The sequence below is a fragment of the Saccopteryx leptura genome, chromosome 5, assembly GCF_036850995.1.
Source record: "Saccopteryx leptura isolate mSacLep1 chromosome 5, mSacLep1_pri_phased_curated, whole genome shotgun sequence".
Classification (NCBI taxonomy): domain Eukaryota; kingdom Metazoa; phylum Chordata; class Mammalia; order Chiroptera; family Emballonuridae; genus Saccopteryx; species Saccopteryx leptura.
The window spans coordinates 220,490,568-220,513,877 of NC_089507.1; the positions used below are offsets into that span (position 1 = coordinate 220,490,568).

The 23,310-nt window shown below is 60.1% G+C and overlaps 1 protein-coding gene across 2 annotated transcripts; it reads right to left on the reverse strand.

Annotated features, from left to right (window-relative positions):
- Window positions 1-2,512: 2,512 nt before the first annotated feature.
- On the reverse strand, window positions 2,513-22,962 carry GMEB2 (glucocorticoid modulatory element binding protein 2). Of its 2 annotated transcripts, XM_066384420.1 has the most exons (10): window positions 21,382-22,962; window positions 13,723-13,911; window positions 12,468-12,565; window positions 11,879-12,006; window positions 10,723-10,826; window positions 8,525-8,682; window positions 6,601-6,672; window positions 6,198-6,335; window positions 5,856-5,978; window positions 2,513-5,039 (listed from the first exon to the last, which is right to left on the reverse strand). In XM_066384420.1, the coding sequence occupies exons 2-10, from the start codon at window positions 13,851-13,853 to the stop codon at window positions 4,381-4,383; spliced, it is 1,611 nt and encodes a 536-aa protein (XP_066240517.1). In that variant the 5' UTR covers window positions 13,854-13,911; window positions 21,382-22,962; the 3' UTR covers window positions 2,513-4,380. The 2 variants fall into 2 exon arrangements, with proteins under 2 accessions (XP_066240517.1, XP_066240518.1); XM_066384421.1 differs by lacking the exons at window positions 13,723-13,911; window positions 21,382-22,962 and having other exon boundaries at window positions 11,879-12,001.
- Window positions 22,963-23,310: the final 348 nt, after the last annotated feature.

The following is a 23,310-nucleotide window of genomic DNA, read 5'->3' on the forward strand; positions in this document are numbered from 1 at the left end:
ATAAAATACAGAAATGCCCAGCAACAGTTAATGCGCTCGATCTAACAGAGACGTGTAGACACTTGACCAAGAGAAAGCACACATGGTCATTTACAGGAACAGGGTGGCCCTAGCCTAGGGCACAGAGATGGCCGCACAGCCCGGGGAGGCAGGGTGGAGGTGGCAGGGGCCCCAGGAGGGCCTTCGGAAGGGACCTGCCGTGTAGCCCGAGAGTAGATTGTAGCCGAGCGCGTGGAAACCAGAGGCCGGTTGGAGGGTGGCCAAAATGACCCTGATGACCACTCTGCCCAGCCAGGGGGTCGCGGATGGGGCGAAAGTGGGGGGGCTATCCAAGAGTGAGGGCCAGCGTGTGGGGGGCCCACTCGTTTTCAGCCGTACCTGGCTGGTGGTGTCCCCTCTCCTGAGACAGGAAAGCAAGGAGGCAAGGTGTGGCCAGAGGACGAGATGGGGGAGGCTGGGGAGGGGGACTGGGGAGGCCGTGGGACCATGCCCCAGAGGACAGAGGCTGGGAGGGGGACTGGGGAGGCCGTGGGACCATGCCCCAGAGGATAGAGGGTGGGGAGGGGGACTGGGGAGGCCGTGGGACCATGCCCCAGAGGATAGAGGGTGGGGAGGGACTGGGGAGGCCGTGGGACCATGCCCCAGAGGACAGAGGCTGGGGAGGGGGACTGGGGAGGCCGTGGGACCATGCCCCAGAGGATAGAGGTTGGGGAGGGACTGGGGAGGCCGTGGGACCATGCCCCAGAGGATAGAGGGTGGGGAGGGACTGGGGAGGCCGTGGGACCATGCCCCAGAGGACAGAGGCTGGGGAGGGGACTGGGGAGGCCGTGGGACCATGCCCCAGAGGACAGAGGCTGGGGAGGGGGACTGAGGAGGCTGTGGGACCATGCCCCAGAGGACAGAGGCTGGGGAGGGGGACTGAGGAGGCTGTGGGACCATGCCCCAGAGGATAGAGGCTGGGGAGGGGGACTGGGGAGGCCGTGGGACCATGCCCCAGAGGACAGAGGCTGGGGAGGGGGACTGAGGAGGCTGTGGGACCATGCCCCAGAGGATAGAGTCTGGGGAGGGGGTCTGGGGGGGCCGTGGGACCATGCCCCAGAGGATAGAGTCTGGGGCCACGGGGGGGAGGCGGCCGGGTGCCCCTGCTCCCTTGCCAGGAGACTGGGCATGCATCGGAGAGTGCCAACTACGCAGAAACCTCTTCCTAACCCTCAGGTTCCTACCCCGGCTCAGCCCAGAGACGCTTAGTGTCTGAGTGGGATGTGCCTGCTGACAGCCCCGCAGCCAGCCCCTGTGAGGGAGGCAAGGGTCCTCTGTCCCCCCTGGCTGTGCTAAGAGGCTGCTCCTACACCCTTCCACCCTCTTCAGTACACTTCCAGTTATCACTGAGCCAGTGTCGGAGTGTTCTGCAAACCGCTGGAGGGTAGAAGTCTAGTGTGGGGGTGGGTTTGGGGGTGGGCTGCCTCCCCCACCCCTGGCAGCTCAGACTCCTGGCCTTCACGCCCCCTCTCCACTCTTGCCCTCCCTTCCTCGGGGCTCAGTCTGGGTCCTCTTGGGTTTTGTCCAACCCACAGCTGAAGAACCTGGGCCAATCCTCTCACATGCTGCGACCCCACCGTCTGGGGCTGGGACTGTGGAGGCGACTTGAGCCTCAGTCAGGGTCCTCGTTCCCTTGGGCCCGAGGCTGGGTCACCGGGTCCCTACTGGAAACCAACCCTTCTGAGCAGGGGTGCCTCTCTGAGCACATCCTCTATTGCAGCAAGTAAGGGGCTAGCCCATGCTCACCCCTCACAATTCTAGGGACACCGTCACCCACCCAGCTGCTAGGGCCGGCCCCCCGAGACCCCACCTCTATGACACGCCCTCCTCTGTCACCTGTGGGTCCCCTCTTGTTCTCTGCCTGCCCATACTTCTCCTACTCCCAGATAGTTCACAGGCTCGGTGTGGTGGGGACGTTCCTCCTGGGCCGTGGGGAGTCTTTGAAGCATCTTTAGTGTGTGTGTGTGTGGGGGGGGTATGTCAAAGGGGAGGGCAACAGACCAGACAGAGACCTACGGCTTCTGCAGCCATCAGCTCTGATGGTCAAGACTCATCAGCGACAGCAGCTCCCCACACTGTCTGGCTTCCAAATCAGGACCAACCAGCGAAGGGCAGCGCACTCCCAGGCCCACCTGCTCCCAAGCCCACCTCCCGGGAGCCCGCAGGACCTGCCCCCTCCCCAGCGGCCCCCAGCCTGCCTGAAGCCCACGCGGGGCCCCCTTGCACTCGGGACCCCGGGGTTTGGCAGGGGGCTCTCAGCGCTGCCACATGACAGGTGGAGTGTGACCATGTTTAGATGTGTGAGGACACTCAGCACCCACTCAGCCGCTGCGGCCACAGCTCTGGGGAGGGGCCGGCGCTGAGGAAACAGCAGACATCGGGACGTCAGGGAGAGGCCCGCGACCACTTCCTGCACAGCAGGTGCCAGAGCCCTCTCAGCAGGCCCTGCATAACGAGACAGACAGACACCAACTATGAAACGTGTGTTTATTTTAAATCAAAGTACCAAGCAGATACTTGCAAAAACATAAGTCGAACTCAGATGCTCTGTCCCCCAGGCTGCCTCTGAGCACCAGTGAGAAATCCAAACCGACCCACTTCCCAGAACCAGAGCACAGACAGCAGGCCCCGGCTGGACCAGTGCAACGGCCCCGCCCCAGCGGCCCGGGGCGCCTTCGGGATGGTGGGTCCCTCCCCGTACCCCAGGGCTTGGGGCCCTGCCAGGCATGGGGGGGTTGCGGGGCTGGGCATTAAGTTGTATGGCTCTGAAGAGAACTCTCCCCTAGGCCGCAGTCCAAGGCCAGTACCGGGGCTGGAAGGGGTGTGTGTGTCTGACTTTGACAAGGGCTCCTCACCACATGCGGTTTTATTAGCAAGTGGAGCTGGTGCAAACAGGGACGGGCTGGGCTCGGCCACAACCGTGGGGCCCACGCTGCCCACCTAACTGGGCTCGAGACTCAATCAAGATGCACTTTGAAAAGAAGTGCACACACAAACAAGAAAGTAAACACCTCGCTGGAACCAGCGGACCCGTGAGAACAGCAAACAAAAACGTAACAGAGAAACCAAGACAACCTCAGTAGCTTGACATGGGAGCGAGGCCCGAGGTGGGGTCTGGGCGCTGGGTGGATGGAAGGACGGACGGACAGAGCTCAGTTCCGTTCAAAGTGCAAGGGGGACCCTCCCATGGCAGGGACCCCAGAGAAGGGTCCTTAGCAGGCCACAGACTGGGGTGGCCGTGGTGACATGATGCGTGAGACCTGGGGCCTGCAGGCGGCCCCGTCAGGTCTAGCTCGTGACTCCAGTCAGAACTGTGGCCCACAGACAGCCCTTCAGTGAGCACGGCTCTGGTCGTGCCCACTGGGCAATCGCCCCGTGCCCCCTGGGGCAGTGTGCACAGCACCTCCAGGTGGGACCCCAGGGACGAGGCTGTCAGGGTGGCCCCACCGGCAGGCGGAGGACCAGGCGACAGAAGGCGAGCCCCCTTTGCTCTACATGGGCCCCCGTGTCCGGGGCCTGGTGGCAGGTCCACCAGCGCTCAGTCACCTTCGCACCAGCTGTCCCAACAGCCGTTTTGTACAAAACACTCTGGAATCCAGAGCAGATTCCGGAAGCCTAGGCACTCAGCATGGTTTGGGTTGAAAACGCTATACATTTGACTCTTCCTAGAAGCCTGCTAAACAGCTCACGGGAAAACACCCACAGGGCGTGTGGGATGGTCCCGGGACGCCAAGCATCCACTGGCGGGCGGGGTGGAGTGGGGGTGCTCACTGCCGGCCCTCGGCTCCGCTGCTCAGGCAGGTGGCCCAGGACCGCACCCCAGACCCCAGGAGCCGGAGCCCCCAGACCTGAGCCGCGTGCTGGCCTGACGCACCTCCCACACCTGTTCCGGAGACGGGAGAGCAGAGTGCCGGCCACACTAAACCTACAGAAAACTGTGGGAAGAAACCAAATCCATAGGATCCATGGCTTTCCACCCTTGGGGACAGTCCCCAAGACATGTGCTCGTGACGTGCCCCAGCCATGCGGCCGCGGGGGCCGCTGGGCGCTGCCTGCTGTCCGGCTGCGGCACGGCGCACGTCTCGTCTGGCTCCTGGTCGCCCGATGTGTAAACAGTATCAATAAGCAACAGATGGAAAAATATATTTCCCAAGAAAACAGGGGAGGGAGTTCAGAACTCGAAGACTAGTGGGCGTCACAGGTTGCTGTCACCTCCGTCCCTCTCCCCTCTCCATCCATTTTGGCGTTTCCTCTTTGGTTCAGCAGCCCCACGTGACGCACCATGGCCTGAGGAGAGGGGCCAGTCCCGTGCCCGCAAGGGGCCTCACCCTCTGCCACTGGCTACTTGTGCTCATGGCCCTCAGCCATGGCGGCCACCTCAATGGTGGCCGTGTGGTCCTCGGGCCCCGGGGCGGCCACCGCACTCTCAATGGCCCCCGTGGGCACTGTCAAAATAGTGCTGCCCCCAGGCGACACCTGGGCCACGTTCTGCAGGGTGGGGCCCAGGCCCGGCAGGGTGAGCAGCTGCAGGGGGCTGACCACCTTGACCACAGTGCTGCCGTCCTGCATGGCGGCCGTGCTCAGGACCGTGAGGCTGGACGCGTCCGGGTGGATCTCCACCGTGCCGGGGAAGGTGGTGCCCGACGAGGCCAGCACCGTGTAGCCCCCGAGCAGAGGCGAGGCGGGGGAGCTGGCGGGGGCCGCCTGGGGGCAGCCCTTGCCCAGCACGGGGGAGGGCAGGGCGGACATCACTTTGCCGAGCGGCACGCCGGTGAGCTGGGAGACGGGCACGCCCGGGCTGAGGGCGATCTGGGCGGACTGGGCGAGCACCTGCGAGGCGATGGCGGCCGGCCCGGACGTGGCCCTCGCCAGCCGAGGCCGCTTCAGGGGGGGCGGCAGGGACACGGGCGTCAGCGTCATGAGCACGTTGCTGAGGTGCTGGGACTTGTGCTTGAGCTCCTTGGCCCGCCGGCGGTGCTCGTCACACTGCTGCTCCAGCGCTGCGGGGACAGGGCCAGCGCGTCACCGCGGGGATGGGGGACAGGGCCAGGGCGTCACCGCGGGGGTGTGGGGACAGGGCCAGCGCGTCACCGCGGGGATGGGGGACAGGGCCAGCGCGTCACCGCGGGGATGGGGGACAGGGCCAGCGCGTCACCGCGGGGATGGGGGACAGGGCCAGGGCGTCACCGCGGGGATGGGGGACAGGGCCAGGGCGTCACCGCGGGGGTGTGGGGACAGGGCCAGGGCGTCACCGCGGGGAGGTGGGGACAGGGCCAGGGCGTCACCGCGGGGGTGTGGGGACAGGGCCAGCGCGTCACCACGAGGATGTGGGGACAGGGCCAGGGCGTCACCGCGGGGATGGGGGACAGGGCCAGGGTGTCACCACAGGGATGGGGGACAGGCACCGTGCCCTCGGGGACAGACAGGGTCTGACACACACTCCCTGCCCTGGCGAGCGGCCATGCTCGGCTCCTCCTGCACTCTGCACAGAGAGCTGCTCTCGGGCCGTTGGTAGAGATCAGTCAGCAGCACACATAACCAGCCCACCCTGCACATGCACACGCGCGGACACAGGCACACCTGCCAAGCTCAGACACGGGCAGGGGGTGCTGGGAAAGACGGGCACAACCGTCACAAATGGGACTCGGGGTCACAACTCTGCCGTTTCAGATAACCGGGCAGTGAGTCCCGGAAGCTCAGACAGCGACTGTCCTCTGTACAACAGCGGTCTGAGTGTCACTGCCCGGCTGACCGTGCTCAGTGCCCTCCTACGCTCATGACTTCAGGCCCACAGGGACACGGGCACCCCCACGCACCGGCCAGGTCGCGGGCATACTGCTCCCGCGAGCGGTCCATCTGGCACTTGTGGCTGGCCAGCACCTTCTTCACCAGGTCCAGCATGCCAAAGTTCTGCACAATGTTGTTGAGCAGCACAGCATCTGAGGGGAGACGCGCAGTGAGGGCGACCTGGGCGCCAGGACACGGCGGAGGCCGCTCCCGCCGCCAGAAGCTGGGCCTTGCGCAGCGGCGAGCGGCCTGGAGGAGCAGGACTGGCTGCCCACCCCCTGCAGAAGGTGCGGGGCTCCCTCAGCACCTGTGTGTCCTGACCAGCCAACCACTGGCTGCTCTGCAGAGAGGCCCGCGGGCGGCACCCTCACCTCGGAGCTGCAGCGGGGGGTCCTGTACCCGCTGCTGCAAGCCTTTCATGGTCTCCACCATCTCCTGGTGGAGCTCCTGGATGACCTCATCCAGCAGGCCGGTGTCCTTAAGCCCCCGCCAGAAGGTAAACGTGTCATCTGGGAGGGAAGGAGAGGCTCAAAGAGGAAGAAGTCCTGCCCAGGCCACTACAGAGGAACCAAGGGCCACCGGGAGGACCTAGCTCTGGGCATCCGCAGTGTCCCGCCCACAAGTTGGGTCTGAGTCGGCCAGTGAGCCAGCCCAACAGGGGACGCAGCATCTGAACGTTGGTGCTGTCCATGGGCACAGCTCCCCGCACCGCCCTGTCCTCCATGAGGCCTTGCCCCAGGCCCAGCCCAGAAGCCCAGAGGAAGGACCCCGTACCTCCGATGGCTGTGGTCCAGTCACTGGTGTCCTCGCAGGTCTCAATGGTGATGGTGGCAGGAGACCCATTCACTGCAACCCACACGAAAGCAAATCAGCCTGGCGGCTTCGTGACTGAACGTCTTTGCTGCGACTCATGAGGCTGACACACGTGTCCTGGTGCCGAGGGCCCGCTGCCTCGCACTGGAGCCACACTTGCCACCGTTCAGTCGCAGGCTCCTCAGACACACACGGTGCGGAAAGAACCACAGGGACCTCCTGAGCCCACAGCCAGCTCCAGTGCCTCAAAGACAAGGCGTGTACCAGCATGGGTGCACCGACACAGCGTGTACCGACATGGGTGTACCGACATGGTATGTACCAACGTGGGTGTACCGATACAGTGTGTACCGACACAACGTATACTGACATGCCGTGTACTGAGTGGCCTGCACCAACACAGGTGTACCAACACGGCCTGCACCGATGCCTTGCACTGACACAGCGTGTACCTAGTGGCCTGCACCGACACGGCGTGTGCTGACGTGTCTTGTACCAACATGGTACGTGCTGACTAGCATAGTGGGAGCCCACCTGGTACTTTCTTGGGGATCGGTCACCCCACGCTGACCCCAGGCTGCCCTATTGTCACAAAACTGGCCCAACAGGAATGGGACATGTGTTTGGATGTGTCTCCAGGGAAGGGGCTCTGTGGTGACCCAGCCCCTCCCACACTGCCTTGTGTCATCCAAGAAGCCAGACCAGCACCCTGGGGCTCCGGTCCAGACAGGAGCCGAAGGACAAGGACCCACACCCGTGGATGAGGAAGCAGACAGACCCAGCCCCTCTGACAGCCAGTGCCTGCGTGTTCCTGGAGCTCCCAGAAAAGGCTGAAACAGCAGCACCAACACCACCGACGCCGCTCGGCCAGGACGCAGGGGCCGTCTGGGCACCACAGGGCCTCGCAGCTGCCCGGCCTGCCTCTCCTTCCTCCAGCACAGGCCAACCCTTCAGACGGCCACTGTCTGGTCAGCGATAAGGATGGCCCCTGGCTACATGCAGCATGCCCAGACTGACCCTATGCAGTCACAGCACAGGGACAAAGCAAGTGACGTCACCGGAAACACAACACTGTGAAATCATGACCCCGTAACACAAAGAGGGAACTCAGGACCCAATTTCACTCTAACTTCGGTTTTAAAGAGAATCCCTATTCCAAAAGCTGTTGTAAGTTGGGATGTTTTGTCCGCTGAGTGAGCACCACAGATGTCAGCCCAGGAGAGCATCGTGAAGGTGCCCGTCGGAGCCCGGGGGCAGAAGAGCCCGCGCTACGGAGCAGGCGCTTCAGGGGCTGCAGGCCCCACCCGGCATGGCAGCAGGGCGGCTGTGTGGGGCGCGGGGAGCCCCTGCAGTCAGAGCTGCTGCTGGGCCCTGCACACTGCTCTGTCACGCTGGACGTGCTCCTACGTAGGGCGTCTGTGTTTCATAACAAAAGTGGCTTAGCCTGACCAGGCGGTGGCGCAGTGGATAGAGCGTCGGACTGGGATGCGGAAGACCCAGGTTCGAGACCCTGACGTCGCCAGCTTGAGTGTGGGCTCATCTGGTTTGAGCAAAAATTCACTAGCTTGGACCCAAGGTCGCTGGCTTCAGTAAGGGGTTACTCGGTCTGCTGAAGGCCCGCGGTCAAGGCACATATGAGAAAGCAATCAATGAACAACTAAGGTGTCGCAATGCGCAACGAAAATCTAATGATTGATGCTTCTCATCTCTCCGTTCCTGTCTGTCTGTCCCTGTCTATCCCTCACTCTGACTCTGTCTCTGTCTCTGTAAAAAAAAAAGTGGCTTAAAAAGAAAAGGCGCTTAAAGCGTCCCTGGCAATGAAACAGAGGCTCAGACTCGGGACAGTGAGGGAGGAGGCGGCCACTGACCACCACGTGGCACATACCGTCGGCTGTGGCGGGTGTGAGTGGGAGGTACTCGGCTGATGTGGGGCTGCTCAGAGACACGCGGGCGCCCGACAGGTCGATCTTGGTGCTGCGGCAGGTGTTGGAGCAGACCTTGTCGTGCTGGTAGAAGTCCAGCTCCCCCGAGTCCATGATCTTCCTGTGCGAGACAAGAGCATCACGTATGCCTGAGCTGCAGCCTGTTGTCTGCACACACAGCTGGACCCAAAGACAGCGCTCGATGTCCCCACCAGTGTGTCCTCACGTCTCAGGAAGAGTAACAGACTGTGCTGGCAGGCAGCGGGAAGCTCCCCAACAGGCCTGTCCCACAGCTCAGCACAGAGCTCTGGGCTGTGAGGGGACCTGCTGCTGCCAGGCACACGGCCCCTGGGGAGCAGGCCCGTGGGGACCGCAGTGCTGTGGCCCCAGGGGAGCAGGCCCGTGGGGACCGCAGTGCTGACGGCCTCAGGGGAGAGCAGGCCCGTGGGGACCGCAGTGCTGACGGCCCCAGGGGAGCAGGCCCGTGGGGACCCCAGTGCTGATGGCCCCAGGGGAGCAGGCCCGTGGGGACCGCAGTGCTGTGGCCCCAGGGGAGCAGGCCCGTGGGGACCGCAGTGCTGACGGCCCCAGGGGAGCAGGCCCGTGGGGACCGCAGTGCTGTGGCCCCAGGGGAGCAGGCCCGTGGGGACCCCAGTGCTGACGGCCTCAGGGGAGAGCAGGCCCGTGGGGACCGCAGTGCTGTGGCCCCAGGGGAGCAGGCCCGTGGGGACCGCAGTGCTGACGGCCTCAGGGGAGAGCAGGCCCGTGGGGACCGCAGTGCTGATGGCCCCAGGGGAGCAGGCCCGTGGGGACCGCAGTGCTGACGGCGGCACAGGCTGGGAGGCAGAGGGGAGTCACCCACCAGAAGCCTCGCTGCTTGGCCTCCCCTGCACACTCGCACTCTGACGGGGAGACGGCTCCGCGGGGCCTCCTCCTGCCTTGCTCACCGTGCGAAGCACTGACCTCCCTTCTGCGAGACGGCCCGTCTCCTTCCCCAGCTGACACACAGACACCCCCACAGAACAGGGGTGCCAGGAGACGTGTAGCCACCAGTGCCGCGGCTGCCTGCTCGCGGTGGGGGCTCTGTAGCTGCTGGTCCCTGGGCCTGGGCATCTGCCCCTCTCTCTCCGCCCAGAATGTGGTTCACAAGGACAGGGACCAGAGCTGTGGTCCAGGCTCCACATAAGGGCCACAGGCGCTCCTGCAGCAGCAGCAGGGCATGGCCAAGGACAGCAAGAACCACTCGGGGCATGAAGGCCAGCAGCCCCATCAGCAGCAAAGTGACCTAGATACTGCCAGACACTCTGGACGGCAGAGGGCAGGGACAGACCAACAGGGGTGCCCCTCCCCATCAGGGGCAAGCTGTGACACCAACGCTGGAAATGACCTGTGAGAACCAGGAAGCGACCTTCTTGAGGGTGTGAACATGAAGCCTCGAGTCAGAAAGGGTCAGAAGGCCACCCGTGACAGGCCACACCCTGGGGCACCCGTGGAGCAGACGGGTCGAGAACCCACGCAGAAGAGCGAGAGCCCCGCGAGGCTGCGCGGCCCCGAGACCTCCGATGGGACGTGTGCGGAACAGCAGGAGCCTCCGAGGGTCCCATCTGCTGATCGGCATCAACGGGAAGGAGGCCTCTGAGGACAAAGAGGCCTCCCTATCAAGGGCAGGCACAGGCCCAGCTCCCCTGACCTCATCACAGGGCAGGCCGTGGTCCAGACCAGGACCTGAGGAGGCTGACCCACAGGCACTGAACACAGACACTGGGGACCGTGTTTGAACGGCAGATGGACGGGCACGCACTCCTGGGTCTGGGGACGCTGCCACCAGCGCCCCGTGCGCCCCACACGTGCTGTGGGCAGGCTGGCGAAGAGACGGGCCTCTGCCTCCTGGTGTGCAAACCCTGTGCTGTGTTTACGTGAATATTTACTGCAAAACAGCCTCGTGCCTCCAGGTAAAAACCAGTGGAACTCAGAACACTGCAAGTCTGATCTGTCCCCTGTGGCAGGGGACGGGACAGGACAGGACAGCCCCGGGGACGACGTTCTCTCTCATCTCCAAACCCCCCACACAAATGGAAAAGGACCAGGTGCTTCCACCGGGGGGGACGTCCGGTACGGTCACCTGCACTCGCCCGCTGCTGTGCCCCCAGCAGATGCCCACCTGAGCATGATGCCGTTCATCCGGATGGCCCTTTTCCAGTCCTTCAGGGTGGACTTGCCAGCCAGGTGCACGAACTCCTTGGGGCTGATGACGTGCTCGTCGTACTGTGGGGGGAGCACAGCGAGCAGTGAGGACGGTGCCGCCCACCACCCCCTGCTCCGGCCTGGGGAAGGGACGCGGGGCGGACCGGGCGAGGAGCCGCAGGCCCGCTCTCAGTGGGACATGGCGTTCCTCCTGTGGCAACCTGAACTCGGGGACAGAACAATTCAGGTGAGACGAGGGGTGGCCCTCTGGCCTGCACAGGGCGGGCTTCCTGCTGTCCACCTGGGAGGGACAAGCTCAGGGCACAGCACTCAGAAGCGGTGCGCGCTCCAGACAAGACCCACAGGACTGTGGACACCCACCCACCTCTGGCACCGCCCCTCAGTGACACACATGCGTCCATGTCCCGATTCACAGGCTCTGGGCCTGCTAGTCCCACCACGGCGGGAACTCAGACGGCCCAAGAAGGTAAAATATCCCATTCAACCTTGTTAAACAAGCAATCGTTGGAACCAAAAAATCAAAATAAAACTGCATTTACTTAGACAACAAGCAGGCTGGGGATGGGTGAGTCAGCAGGTCCCGCAGAGGCAGAAAACAAAGTTCCGGCTGTGGCCTGGACGCCCTGCTGGACCCAGGCCAGGGCAGCTTCCCTGGGGCTCCCAGGCCGAGAGCCCCCCAGCCACCGCCGGGCACAGAGCACCTCTGCTGTCGTCATCAGCCGTGGGTCCGTCATGGCGAACATGGCCAGCCCAGGGACTCCTGCCGATGGCAGCAGTGTCCAGTCTCCTGACCGTGGGCCACTCCCCTCTGTCATGACCACTCTCAGACCCGCCGTCCGCCCCCCGTGCCGTGCAGAGCTGGGAGGCATGGGGCCCCTGGCCGCCCTCGGCCCCTCCACACCTGTGCCTGCCTCCGCGTACGGCCGGGCTTTGCCTCTGCCTCCCCACAGGGCGGCGCCTCCTGTGCTCGGCTCAGCCACCATGGGTCCCACCGCCCGAGGCTGCACCCTCTGCTGCCCCTGAACTGCAGCGCCCAGGCCACGGCCCCTGGCCCCTCGGAGCAGGGAGCTCACTGGGAGGACCCCGCCCCGGCCCGTGACCTGCGCCCTCACCTGCACACACTTCACGTTGATGCCGGGGCACACAAACTTCCGCCAGATGAGGTTGGCCCTGCTGTCCCCGCAGGTGATGGGGTACACGATCTCAGCCTCCAGGCTCTCCCCCTCTTCAGTCATCTTCACTTCTCACAAGGGGCGGGGCGGGGCGGGGACAGGGGAGACAGGAAGTCAGTCACACCCTCTGCGAAGCACACCAGCAGCCCCCAGCCCAGACACCAGAGGTCAGGCTCCAGGAAGGGCTGGGACAGGCCAGTCCCAAGTCAGAGCAGCAGGCCCACCCACACAACCAACTCCACTGCAGAACTACTAAGTGGTTGGACTACAGCTCAACTGACCAGTGAGGACATAAGTCCCTTCTAGAAAGGCTTACGCGCCATGTACTGAGGAGTTCTGAGGCCTCTGATGTCAGGAGTTGTAAAGAAATCTCTTCACCGCTCAGGACACTCATAATAGTCCACGGGAATGCAGGCAGGCCCCAGCTGAGGGCCTTGCAGCCTGGCCTCCCTGGGCCCCAGGCCCATCTCTCGATTGGGGGCCGTCCCCTAGGGATAAACCGTCCCAAGAGCCACCTGCAGGCACCTACCTAACACGGCTTCCTTGAGCTGCGAGGAGGCTGTAAAGGCGGCGGCGGCCGCAGCGGCCGCATTCTCCGTCTCCATGTTGTCCTCGCCCAGGTCGCCCCTGGAAGAGGAATGGGGGGCGTCAGGCGCCCGAGGACCGTGTGGGCTCTGCTGCCATGCCTGCAGCGCTCTCGGGTGAGCCCAGAGCCCCGCGGCCGTGCAGCCCAGGGACCCTCACTGATGGTCGCCACAGCGCGGCCCCGGACCACCTGGCCCGTGAAGCGGGCATGTGTGTGTGTGTTGGGGCAGCGCTTCTGCGGGAACTCCAAGCCCCTGTTTCTTTAATATTGACTGTTCCTATTCCTATGATGAGTTCATATGGATACAGAAACTCCAAACAATATAAGCTTTTAGAAAAAAGGGTCAGGTCTGCGGAGGCACTGTCACTGCACACCGCTCAGCAGGTGTCTGTCCCAGGCCTGGGCATGGGGTCACGTGGCATGTGGGCTGCACAGGGGTCCCCAGGAAGGTGAGGGCAGTGTAGGCGACCAGAGCTGGCCTGAGCCCAAGGGCCAGCATCACAGCAGCCGCAGCAAAAGCCAGGCCCCAGGAGGTGGGCCACCCTGGAAACAGGGACACGGCTGTGCCGCAGGCCTGGGAGGGCCCGGAGGGCGGTCAGGCAGCACCGCCAGGGGCGCAGAAGACGGGCAACAAATGCCAAGGTTCTCGGAGGACAGGTGGGGGCTTGAGATGGATGGAGGTCACACACAGGACACACAGCAGAGACGGCCCACAGGGCCGGCCCCACCCAGCAACCGAAGGCGACAGGAGGGCACAGGGGAGCCACTCAGCCACCACGTGACGGCCCCTCTAGGGGACAGAAGAGGAGGCCAGCAGTGAGCTCTCGGGCCGGCTTCTCTGCCAGCCAGCATTCCATCTGGAGGTGAGCCGCAGGAGACGGGGAAGAACCGTCAGCTGTCGTGAGGGGCTTCAGGGAGACACTGGCTCTGCCACTTCATTGGGACATACAGTTCCCACTGTCCCTGTCCCTCTCATCAGGAGAATACCCAGCAGGTGTTTTCAAGAACGAACCATGTGACCATGGTGATGCAGGTGTTGAGGGAGAGGGCACAGGGTTACCTTTGTTCCAGGTGATGTGATGCCCCCACTGTCCTGCAGTCTGCCCTGTGGTTCAGGGACACCCTCAAAGGCCTCACTTACACGGTGCCAGACAGCTGCCAGTCCCCCCTCCTCCCCGGAGCACGGGCCCGTCCTCACCCATGAGCAGCCAAGTTGGTCGTCACCAACACTGTCTTGACCTCCTCCACGCTGCTGCCGTCCACTGCGGTGTCGGGTGTGGTCACCACCACCACCTCCTCCATGTGCACGCTGACATCCGGGGCCGCCATGGCTCAGCGGATGAGGACGGCCAAGCCTGAGGCCGTCACTCTGCCAGGTCGCCGAATCCTGGAGGAAACGGCAGGCAGGGCACAGGTCACACAGTGTAGCTCGCAGGCACTCCGGAGTCACTCTCAAGGCCCAGAACACGACGGGCTGCTGTCTGGTGAGAGTGGACCGGGCACCACTGCCCCTCCTGGCTGCTGAGGGCTGAGGGCCCCACGCAGAGCGCCCGGACCAGCCCCGGGCCCGAAAGCTGTCATGGCAGCGGTGGGGAAGGAGGCCAGGACCCTGCAGACTCCCCGTCCCTCGTGTGCCCGGTGCATCCCGGAGCTGCGCACAGACAGCAGGGCTGGGGGAACAGAGAGTGCTCACATAGCCGCCAGGAAAGGCCTGGAAGTTTCCTGTAACATACCTGTACTCTCCTCGCACACGACTGGCAACACCACTTCCAGACACTGCGGCCAGGACCAGCACAGACCCGCCCACACCGGCCTTGTGACAGCAGGACTCACAACAGACACAGGAGGGGCGGACGGTGGGTACACAAGATGTGTCTTTCTAATTTTTTTTTTTTTTTATTTTTCTGAAGTTGGAAACGGGGAGGCAGTCAGACAGACAGACTCCCGCATGCGCCCGACCGGGATCCACCCGGCATGCCCACCAAGGGGCGATGCTCTGCCCATCTGGGGCGTCGCTCTGTTGCAACCAGAGCCATTCTAGCACCTGAGGCAGAGGCCACAGAGCCATCCTCAGTGCCTGGGCCAACTTTGCTCCAGTGGAGCCTTGGCTGCGGGAGGGGAAGAGAGAGACAGAGAGGAAGGAGAGGGGGAGGGGTGGAGAAGCAGATGGGCGCCTCTCCTGTGTGCCCTGGCCAGGAATCGAACCCGGGACTCCTGCACGCCAGGCCGACGCTCTACCACTGAGCCAACCGGCCAGGGCTGAGATGTGTCTTTCACACACAGCAGAGTAGGACTCCGCTTTAACAAGGACTGAAACTCGAGACATGCTACAGTGAGGACGCGTAGGCAGAGGGGCCAGACGTGAAGGACACGTGTTCTAGGGTTCCACTCATATGAATCACATGAACACGAACAGTCACGCCCTGCAGACAGACAGAACAGAGGTTCCCGGGGCTGGGGGCGGGGGAGTCTGTGTTGGATGGGGATGGACTGTCCGTCCGGGAAGGTGAGGAAGTTCTGGATGAGTACGGTGGCACAGCAGCGTGAATGTACAAAGTGGCACTGAGCTGCACACTGAGATGTGGTTAAAATGGAAAACTGTATGCTTGTGTATTTTGCCACCATAAAAAAATGTGTTTTCATGGTATCAGAACAGAATGACCTATTAGGGTTAGATATAGGCTAGAAAGTAGAGAATATAAAAACTCACTAAAAATTTTTTTTTCAGAACTTCATTTTTATAATACTTAAAAAATACATTGATTGATTTGAGAGAAAGAGAGAGAAAATGTATCTGTTCCAGGATGTGCCCTGACCGGGGATCAAATCCACAACCTTTGTGTATCAGGATGATGCAACCATCCGAGCTATCCAGCCAGGGCTTATCATGCTTATTAAAGCACAAATGACATCACCTGCCCAGCACTGGACGGGCAGGGACCACCTTGACCAGGCACACATGGGCACCCGCCCATGCCCAGGAGGGAGGAGCCCCCTACCCTCCTCTGCTCTCCAACAAATTCACAGTAAGCCTTCAGTCAGAGTTAACCCACCCAAATTCAGTGACCAACTATGAAGCTTGGCCTCAGGATGAGTGTGAGTGTACATCACACTCATCTACTGTATCTAGCACTCAAATGTTTTCATGAATGTCTGCGGAGGCCAACAAAGACCTCAGACCCACCCTGGCTTCTCCATCTCAGGACTGGGCAGCACCTGTGGGCTCTGTGCCTTCCTAACCAGGGATGGGCCCCCAGGCAAGACAATCAGAGGCAAGAAAGAGCTGGGACTTACCCAGCACCCCCTCTAAAACGACTGCAGTCTCCTATACTTGACTCTTGACCCAGAAATACACAGAGTCAAGGAACATAGTTGATCTCACTCTGGCCAGGCAGCTCAATCAGTTGGTTAGAGCATCATCCTGATATGCCAAGGTTGCAGGTTCGATCCTGGGTCAGGGCAGCACATACAAGAATCAACCAATGGATGCATAAATAAGTCCAACAACAAATCCATGTTTCTCTCTCCCCATTTCTTTCTTTCTAAAATCAACTTTAAAAAAAGAAAAAATGTAGGTGATCTGAAGAGGGGGTGGTGACTAATGACTGCCAAGAAAGGCTGCCTTCTCGTCGGAAAAGCAAGGAACACTGGGAAGCAGCCCACGTGCTCCCTGGCCTTGCGTGGGGGGGGCACCACGTGGAGCTGTTGCTGAGGAGATGGGGGGGCACCACGTGGAGCTGTGGCTGAGGAGATGGGGGGGCACCACGTGGAGCTGTGGCTGAGGAGATGGGGGGCACCACGTGGAGCTGTGGCTGAGGAGATGGGGGGCACCACGTGGAGCTGTGGCTGAGGAGATGGGGGGGCACCACGTGGAGCTGTGGCTGAGGAGACGGGGGGGGGGCACCACGTGGAGCTGTGGCTGAGGAGATGGGGGGCACCACATGGAGCTGTGGCTGAGGAGATGGGGGGGCACCACGTGGAGCTGTGGCTGAGGAGATGGGGGGCACCACATGGAGCTGTGGCTGAGGAGATGGGGGGCACCACGTGGAGCTGTGGCTGAGGAGACGGGCTTTGGCACACAGGCCAGGAGTCGGGGTCAGAGCGCTTCATTCGGAAACACACCCATTTCCCCACAGAGAGCCACTCCAAGTTGAACACGTCCAAACGCTAGAACTGACGACCGGATGCTGGATGCTGAGAAAGGGCAATTCTCCTTCTCACTTTAGGTGGGCTCAGCAAATGCGGCATGGAAGAAAAGGCAGTATTTTAAAAACCGGGAGCAGTAGAGCATCAGCCTGGCGTGTGGAAGTCCTGGGTTCTATTCCCGGCCAGGGCACACAGGAGGAGCGCCCATCTGCTTCTCCACCCTTCCCCCTCTCCTTCCTCTCTGTCTCTCTCTTCCCCTCCCGCAGCCGAGGCTCCATTGGAGCAAAGTTGGCCCGGGCACTGAGGATGGCTCCATGGCCTCTGCCTCAGGCGCTAAGGTTGCCAAGCAATGGAGCAAGGGCTCCAGATGAACAGAGCATCGCCCCCTGGTGGACATGCTGGGTGGATGCTGGTCGGGCACATGCGGGAGTCTGTCTCTCTGCCTCCCCACTTCTCACTTCAGAAAAATTCAAAAAGGAGAAAGAAAAAACAAAAGAAAACCTTATATAGAACCTCAGACGGTCCTCACACATCGGAGCAGTTTCCTCTCACTCCAGGGAAACCCAGCCGACCAGGGTGGGGGCTGCTGCCTGGGCCAGTGCCCCAGGTCCTCAGGCTATCAGATGCTTTATAGCCATTAAATAAAAATTAAAAAAAAAACAAAACAAAACCCTACAACAATGAATTCATTGACAGATGACAGATATACTGCATATTTCTAAAATTTAAGTTTTGTTCTAGGTTGAGGCTTTGAAACAAAGTGCTCTAAACGTACATGAATAAAGCTTCACAGTAAGATTGCACTTAACATAATATGGACCTGCAGTGCTGGCTCACCAAGGGCCCTCTGCTTTCCCTGAAGGGGGTTCTGCAGGGACCAGGGAAGTTACGCTTCTACCAAAAGCTGCAGAAAGGCAGGGGTTCACCCCATGGGCAGCTGTCCTCACCCAAACTTCAAATCCACAGAGCTCCAAGTCGTGTGAACACACAAAATTGAATCCCCTCCTCCAAAAGCAACTGTATTATGAAAGTGACTTCACAGAACATTGCTGGAGTTTAGACACAGACCAAGCTCCACACGACCTTTGTCTTTCTAGCCCCCGGTATACGGAGGAGTATCCAGTTTCTGGCACAAAGCTTGGGCTCCTTACTCGTGGAAATTGAGCCCCAACTAATTCAGAGGTAAGATATAAGGGGAAAAAATTTAAATAGCATTCTTGGGCATAAATATATAAAAATTAGACAAAAACATTAGTGTGCAGACAGTTCCTCAGACTCACATCCGGCTTTCCATGTCTTTCACAAAATCACAAAAATTTTCCTTTTGTGGATGAAAAAAGAGGGTCTACAGGGTCATCTGACCACAAATCCCTACCTGCAGGCTGGGTCACCACACTCTAGGGCAGGGGTGGTCAACCTTTTTATACCTACCGCCCACTTCTGTATCTCTGCTAGTAGTAACATTTTCTAACCGCCCACCGGTTCCACAGTCATGGTGATTTATAAAGTAGGGAAATAACTTTACTTTATAAAATTTATAAAGCAGTTACAGCAAGTTAAAGCATATAATAATAATTACTTACCAAGTACTTTATGTTGGATTTTCGCTAAGTTTGGCAGAATAAATCTTTATAAAACAACTTACTATAGTTAAATCTATCTTTTTATTTATACTTTGGTTGCTCCGCTACCGCCCACCATGAAAGCTGGAACGCCTACTAGTGGGCGGTAGGGACCAGGTTAACTACCACTGCTCTAGGGGTATAACTTCCTCAGTAAAAGGTCTCCCTGCGCCTCAAGTTAGCCCAGTCCATTGTTCCTAGGATCTGAGTTTAACACACCTTTGAAATGCCCCCTTGCAGACCCCTCCTTTTAAAGCAGGAACACATCATCTTAACTGTCCTGTAATCCTATCCCTGTCTGGCTTTCTCCCACCTCTATGTAATCTTTCCTTTCCCTCCTTAATTCCAAAGGCATAAAAGGAGCTGTGAACCGTGATATGTGGGAAGCATTTTTCTCAGTTTGTTGAGATCTTCCATCCAGGCATACCCGTTTGGCTCAAATAAATTATAGAAATCCTCTGCAGGTCTGGGTGTTCTTACGTGGACACTTCAATGAAAATACCCCTCGAGAGGCAGCAGCGGTCACACATCAGGAACAACCATTGTTTTTTTTTATCCTCTCTGTGTTCCAAATTATTCATTAGCTGCCAACTTTTTCAAAGTTTACAAAGTTCACATAAAAATTTTTTAGATTTCCACCTTCTCTTGGAAAATGTCAGAAGAGGCAGTCCCTGGAGTTGGTCCCTCTGGTCCCGCCTCTCCTGAGGAATCCAGGCTTCCGGTTGGCCGTGGGTGGGCACAGACATACCAGCTCTGGTCTCAGCCACACCCTCATCAAACCCAGCCACGCTGTGCCAGGCACCTACCTGTGCAGACCCCAACACACAAGAATTTGTGGCTCTGAGAAGATGTAAGAGCAGCCTCCCTTCCCAGTTCAGGCATGAAATGGCTTATTATTTTAAGGCCTAGGTATGGACAGCTTTATAAGTATTCTAAATTCATAGAAACACCTGCATGTTTGTACATGGATATGCAAATTCCTCCCCCGTCCTGTGTGTCTTTTCACAATTTTCAAGATACTTCCCATACAGAGATAATTGCTGAATAAGCAGTCTGATTAGTTTGTTATATATGAGGTTTATTTACTCCACTTGAATTTATCCTTAATAAAATTGGTATACACAGTTTTGCGTGCAGTTGGTGGGAATGCAAACCGGTGAGACTACTGTGGAAAACTGTATGGCATTTCCTCAAAAAATTAAAAACAGAACCGCCCAGGACGCAGCCATCTGCTTCTGGGTGCTTATCTGAAGGAAATAAAATCAGACCTCCAAGATACCTGCACTTCCGTGCTCACTGCAGCATTCTTCACAGTAGCCCACGTGTAGAAGAAGCAACCTAAATGTCTTGGATGGATGGGTAAAAATGTGGTGTGTCTAGCCTGGCTGACCAGGTCGTGGAGCAGTGGATAGAGTGTCTGACTAGGATGCGGAGGACCCAGGTTCAAAACCCAGAGACGATTGCTGGCTTGAGTGCAGCAGACTCAACCGGCTTGACCACAAGCTCATCAGCTTCAGCAGGGGGTCACTGGCTTGAGCAAGGCACATATGAGAAAGCAATCAATGAACAACTAAGGAGCCACAACAAAGGCTTTGAGGCTTCTCATCTCTCTCCCTAACTGTCCTTTTCTAGAAAGAAAAAAAAAAGTGGTGTGTCCACAGAACAGAATATAAATTAGCCTTGACAAAGGAAATGCTGCCCTTTTGAGGCAGCAGGAATGACCTGGGGGAGGGACATTTATGCTTAATAAGTGAAGTAAGCCAGACACAGAAGGACAAATACATGACCCCACTTATAGGAGGACCTGACCCAGCCCCACAGAAGCCTAGAGGCCTGGGGGGGGGGGGGTGTTACTGTCACGAGTCCTGAGTCTCAGTTGCCCCAGATGACTAAACCCTAGAGACCTACACGCAGCGCAGAAGGGCCTGCGGTTCCCACTTCACAGCTCGCTGTCAGGGCAGATCTGAAGTCTCATCACAAAATAACAAGAAGGGGGTGGAAGGACACTTTCGGAGGTGAGGGACACGACTATGGCCTCGACTGTGGTTTCCAGGTGGATACTTATTTCCAAACTCAAGTTGTTTACAACAACTACGGGCAGCTTTTCACATGACCAGAAAAAAAAAAGAACTGATGGAATTGGAACTCGGGTGTGAAGTGGTAGCAAAGAAACAGAACTGGTCCAACGTAAACACTCAGTGAGTCAATGGAGTGCCTACTGGGTCATGACCAGCCATGGGCCCCACTCGGGAACGCGGCGCGGTCACGGCCCCCACTCGGGAACGGGGCGCGGTCACGGCCCCCACCCAGGAAGGGAGCGCGGACACGGCCCCCACTCGGGAACGGGGCGCGGTCACGGCCCCCACTCGGGAACGGGGCACGGACACGGCCCCTACCCGGGAAACGAGGCACGAACACGGCCCCCATCCAGGAAGGGAGCGCGGACACGGCCCCCACCCGGGAAGGGGGCGCGGTCATGGCCCCCACCTCCCACCCGGGAAGGGGGCCCTCCTGCGCGGACACGACCCCCACTCGGGAACGGGGCGCGGACACGGCCCCCACCCGGGAAGAAGGCGCGGACACGGCCCCCACTCGGGAACGGGGCGCGGTCACGGCCCCCACCCGGGAAGAAGGTGCGGACACGGCCCCCACTCGGGAAACGAGGCACGAACACGGCCCCCACTCGGGAAGGGGGCACGGACACAGCCCCCACCCGGGAAACGAGGCACGAACACGGTCCCCACTCGGGAAGGGGGCGCGGACACAGCCCCCACCTCCCACCCGGGAAGGGGGCCCGCCTGCGCGGACATGGCCCCCACCCGCGGCGGAGGCCCGCGCCCACACCGAGTGCCACCCCCAGCGGCCGCCCGCCGCCGCCTTCCGGCAAGATGGAGGCGGACGCCGCCGCCGACGCCGCCTGACGCGGGCCCGTGACGCCCGTGACGCCCGCGACGCCCGCCGCGCGCCGCCGCCCCTCCCCCGCTCCCCTCCCCCCGCCGTAACGTCCTGACGCTCCGCAGGGACCCCTGACTGGACGGCGGCGCGCGGCGGAGCGAGAGGCCTCGCCGCAGGGGGCGGCAGGCGCTTACCTGGGCCGCGGCCGGGCCTGCGCGGGCGACGGCAGGTGGGCGGGTGGCGACGAAGGCGGCGGGGGTGGCGGCGGCGGCCGCGGGCTCCGCTCCTTGTTGGGGATTCGGCGGCGGCGGCGGCGGCGGCGGCAGCAGCCCGGGCGCGCGCTTCCTAGTGACGCAGGCGGCGGTGCCGCGCACGCACGGGGCCAGGGCGGGCCCGAAGACTTATTTGGCGCTTAGCTGGGAGACGGGCTTTGCCGAAAAATAAGGCCCGGTGAGGCCTGTTACGCGTGCGCGGCAGCAACTTCGCTGGGTCGCTTGCCCCGTGGCCCCGCCTATGCCCGCTTGCGCACCTGCTGGACTCCCACGCACCTACCCGGCTCCCGCCGACCCCCTCGGTGGGTACGAGAGGGAAGGGAATGCGTAGGGAGACTGGTGTAGGGACGGGAGGGTGAGGGTAGAATGTGCGTAAGCAGAAAGCCATAAAAACCAGATGCATGTCCGCTTGTCATCTCAAGGGGGTGAAAGGTGCTGACCCAGAATCGCCCGCTGGGCCTTGCCTTTTCGTCCTTCCGCTCGTCTAGTGCAAATCCTGCCATTGTCGTGCCTCGTTTCGTACAGGAAGCCTTAAAAAGTGCCTTGGTAGTTTTATTTCGGAATCTGCGCAGCGCCATCCAGTGTTCGAGGAAGTGTTGACCGTCCCTCCCCCCCAGCGGCTCTGGCAGCGACCCTACCCCATGTGCTCATTTAGTTAAAATTAAAATTCAGTTCCTCGGTTATAACCGAGCTATAAAAGACACCTAGATGTAGGGTTAGGGACGCTCTGAGAATTTCGTTCTCTCTCTCTCTCTGTAAAGGTCTAAGAGTATAAAGCTCTTGGGTTTTCCAGAAAGATAGACATCAATCAGCTTTTATGGCGTTCCTTTGACTTGTGAGTCAGGTACAGTTGGCCTTGCTGTTTGGAAGGCAGTGAGGGCCCCAGGTTGGTGATTGGGGAGGATTCACCTGCCCTCCCCTGAGCCCGCGCAGGTGTGAAGCAGCCTGCTCTTGGCCTGAGGATGTCCGGGCCGCGCACACTCCGCCCTCTCCCTGGCTGCAGCGGTCAGGGCAGTGCCCGGAGGGTCGCTGAGGCTGGCCATGCCCAGAGCTGGGCAAGCACGCCTGAGTTGTCCTGATCGGTTCGGTAGAGTTGCTTTCGCGGCTAACAGCTGCAGAAACACTGGGGCGGGGGATGATGGACTGCTGGTCCCGGAGCGCTCCCACTCCAGGAACAGAGGCAGGAAACGGATGTCGTGAGGAGGACTAAGCGGTGGACCGTATTGATTCTACGGAGCAGGAAGACAACTGAAGGCCATTTCCCAGAATGGAAAGTTTTCAAGCTGCCTTCACTCCAGTGATGTTATCCTTAGGAGAGTTGCTTTTCATTGTTTTCAATAATGTAGTGTACTCAAGCCAGTGCTTTAAAAAGTCTTTTTATTAAACTATTGAGTCTGTTAGCCGAACAGGTGTGCCCAGTCTGTGTCTTTCCTTTATCTGAATTTACCTGTCCTCATGCTCTGAAAACAAATACCGATAAAACCAATGAATAAGGCCCAGAAGGGCACTGGTATTAGGGACCACGTGAGCGTGGCATCAGGAGAGAGCTGCCAGTGACACCGTGTCTGCACCAGGCACCGACCACTCTGCTCAGGGTGAGCTGTGGCCGCCAGCCCTGTGTGCACTCGGACTCCAGGTCTCTGTTTCCACTGCAGCACGAACTCCGTCCCGGCATCTGAACCTGGTCTCACCTCTTCTGTCTCCAAAAGAGCAAGGTTACAGCACTAGGCTCTGCTTGGCTGACAGGACGGATTAGTTCACAATGGGCAGTGGGGATGCGGATTTCTCCCCAGGAGTGTCCATGGGAGATGTGCAGTTCACCCTGGGTCCCAAGGGGAGGAGGCTTTCACT

Bases quoted from the DNA above. Each gene is read 5' to 3' on its own strand.
- GMEB2 (XM_066384420.1), bottom strand. From the start codon at position 13,853: ATGGCGGCCCCGGATGTCAGCGTGCACATGGAGGAGGTGGTGGTGGTG. The intron at 8,683-10,722 runs GTGGGCATCTGC...TGTCTCGCACAG, and splicing joins ATGAACGGCATCATGCTCAG to GAAGATCATGGACTCGGGGG. The intron at 5,979-6,197 runs GTGAGGGTGCCG...GTCTCCCCTCAG, and splicing joins CCCCCCGCTGCAGCTCCGAG to ATGCTGTGCTGCTCAACAAC.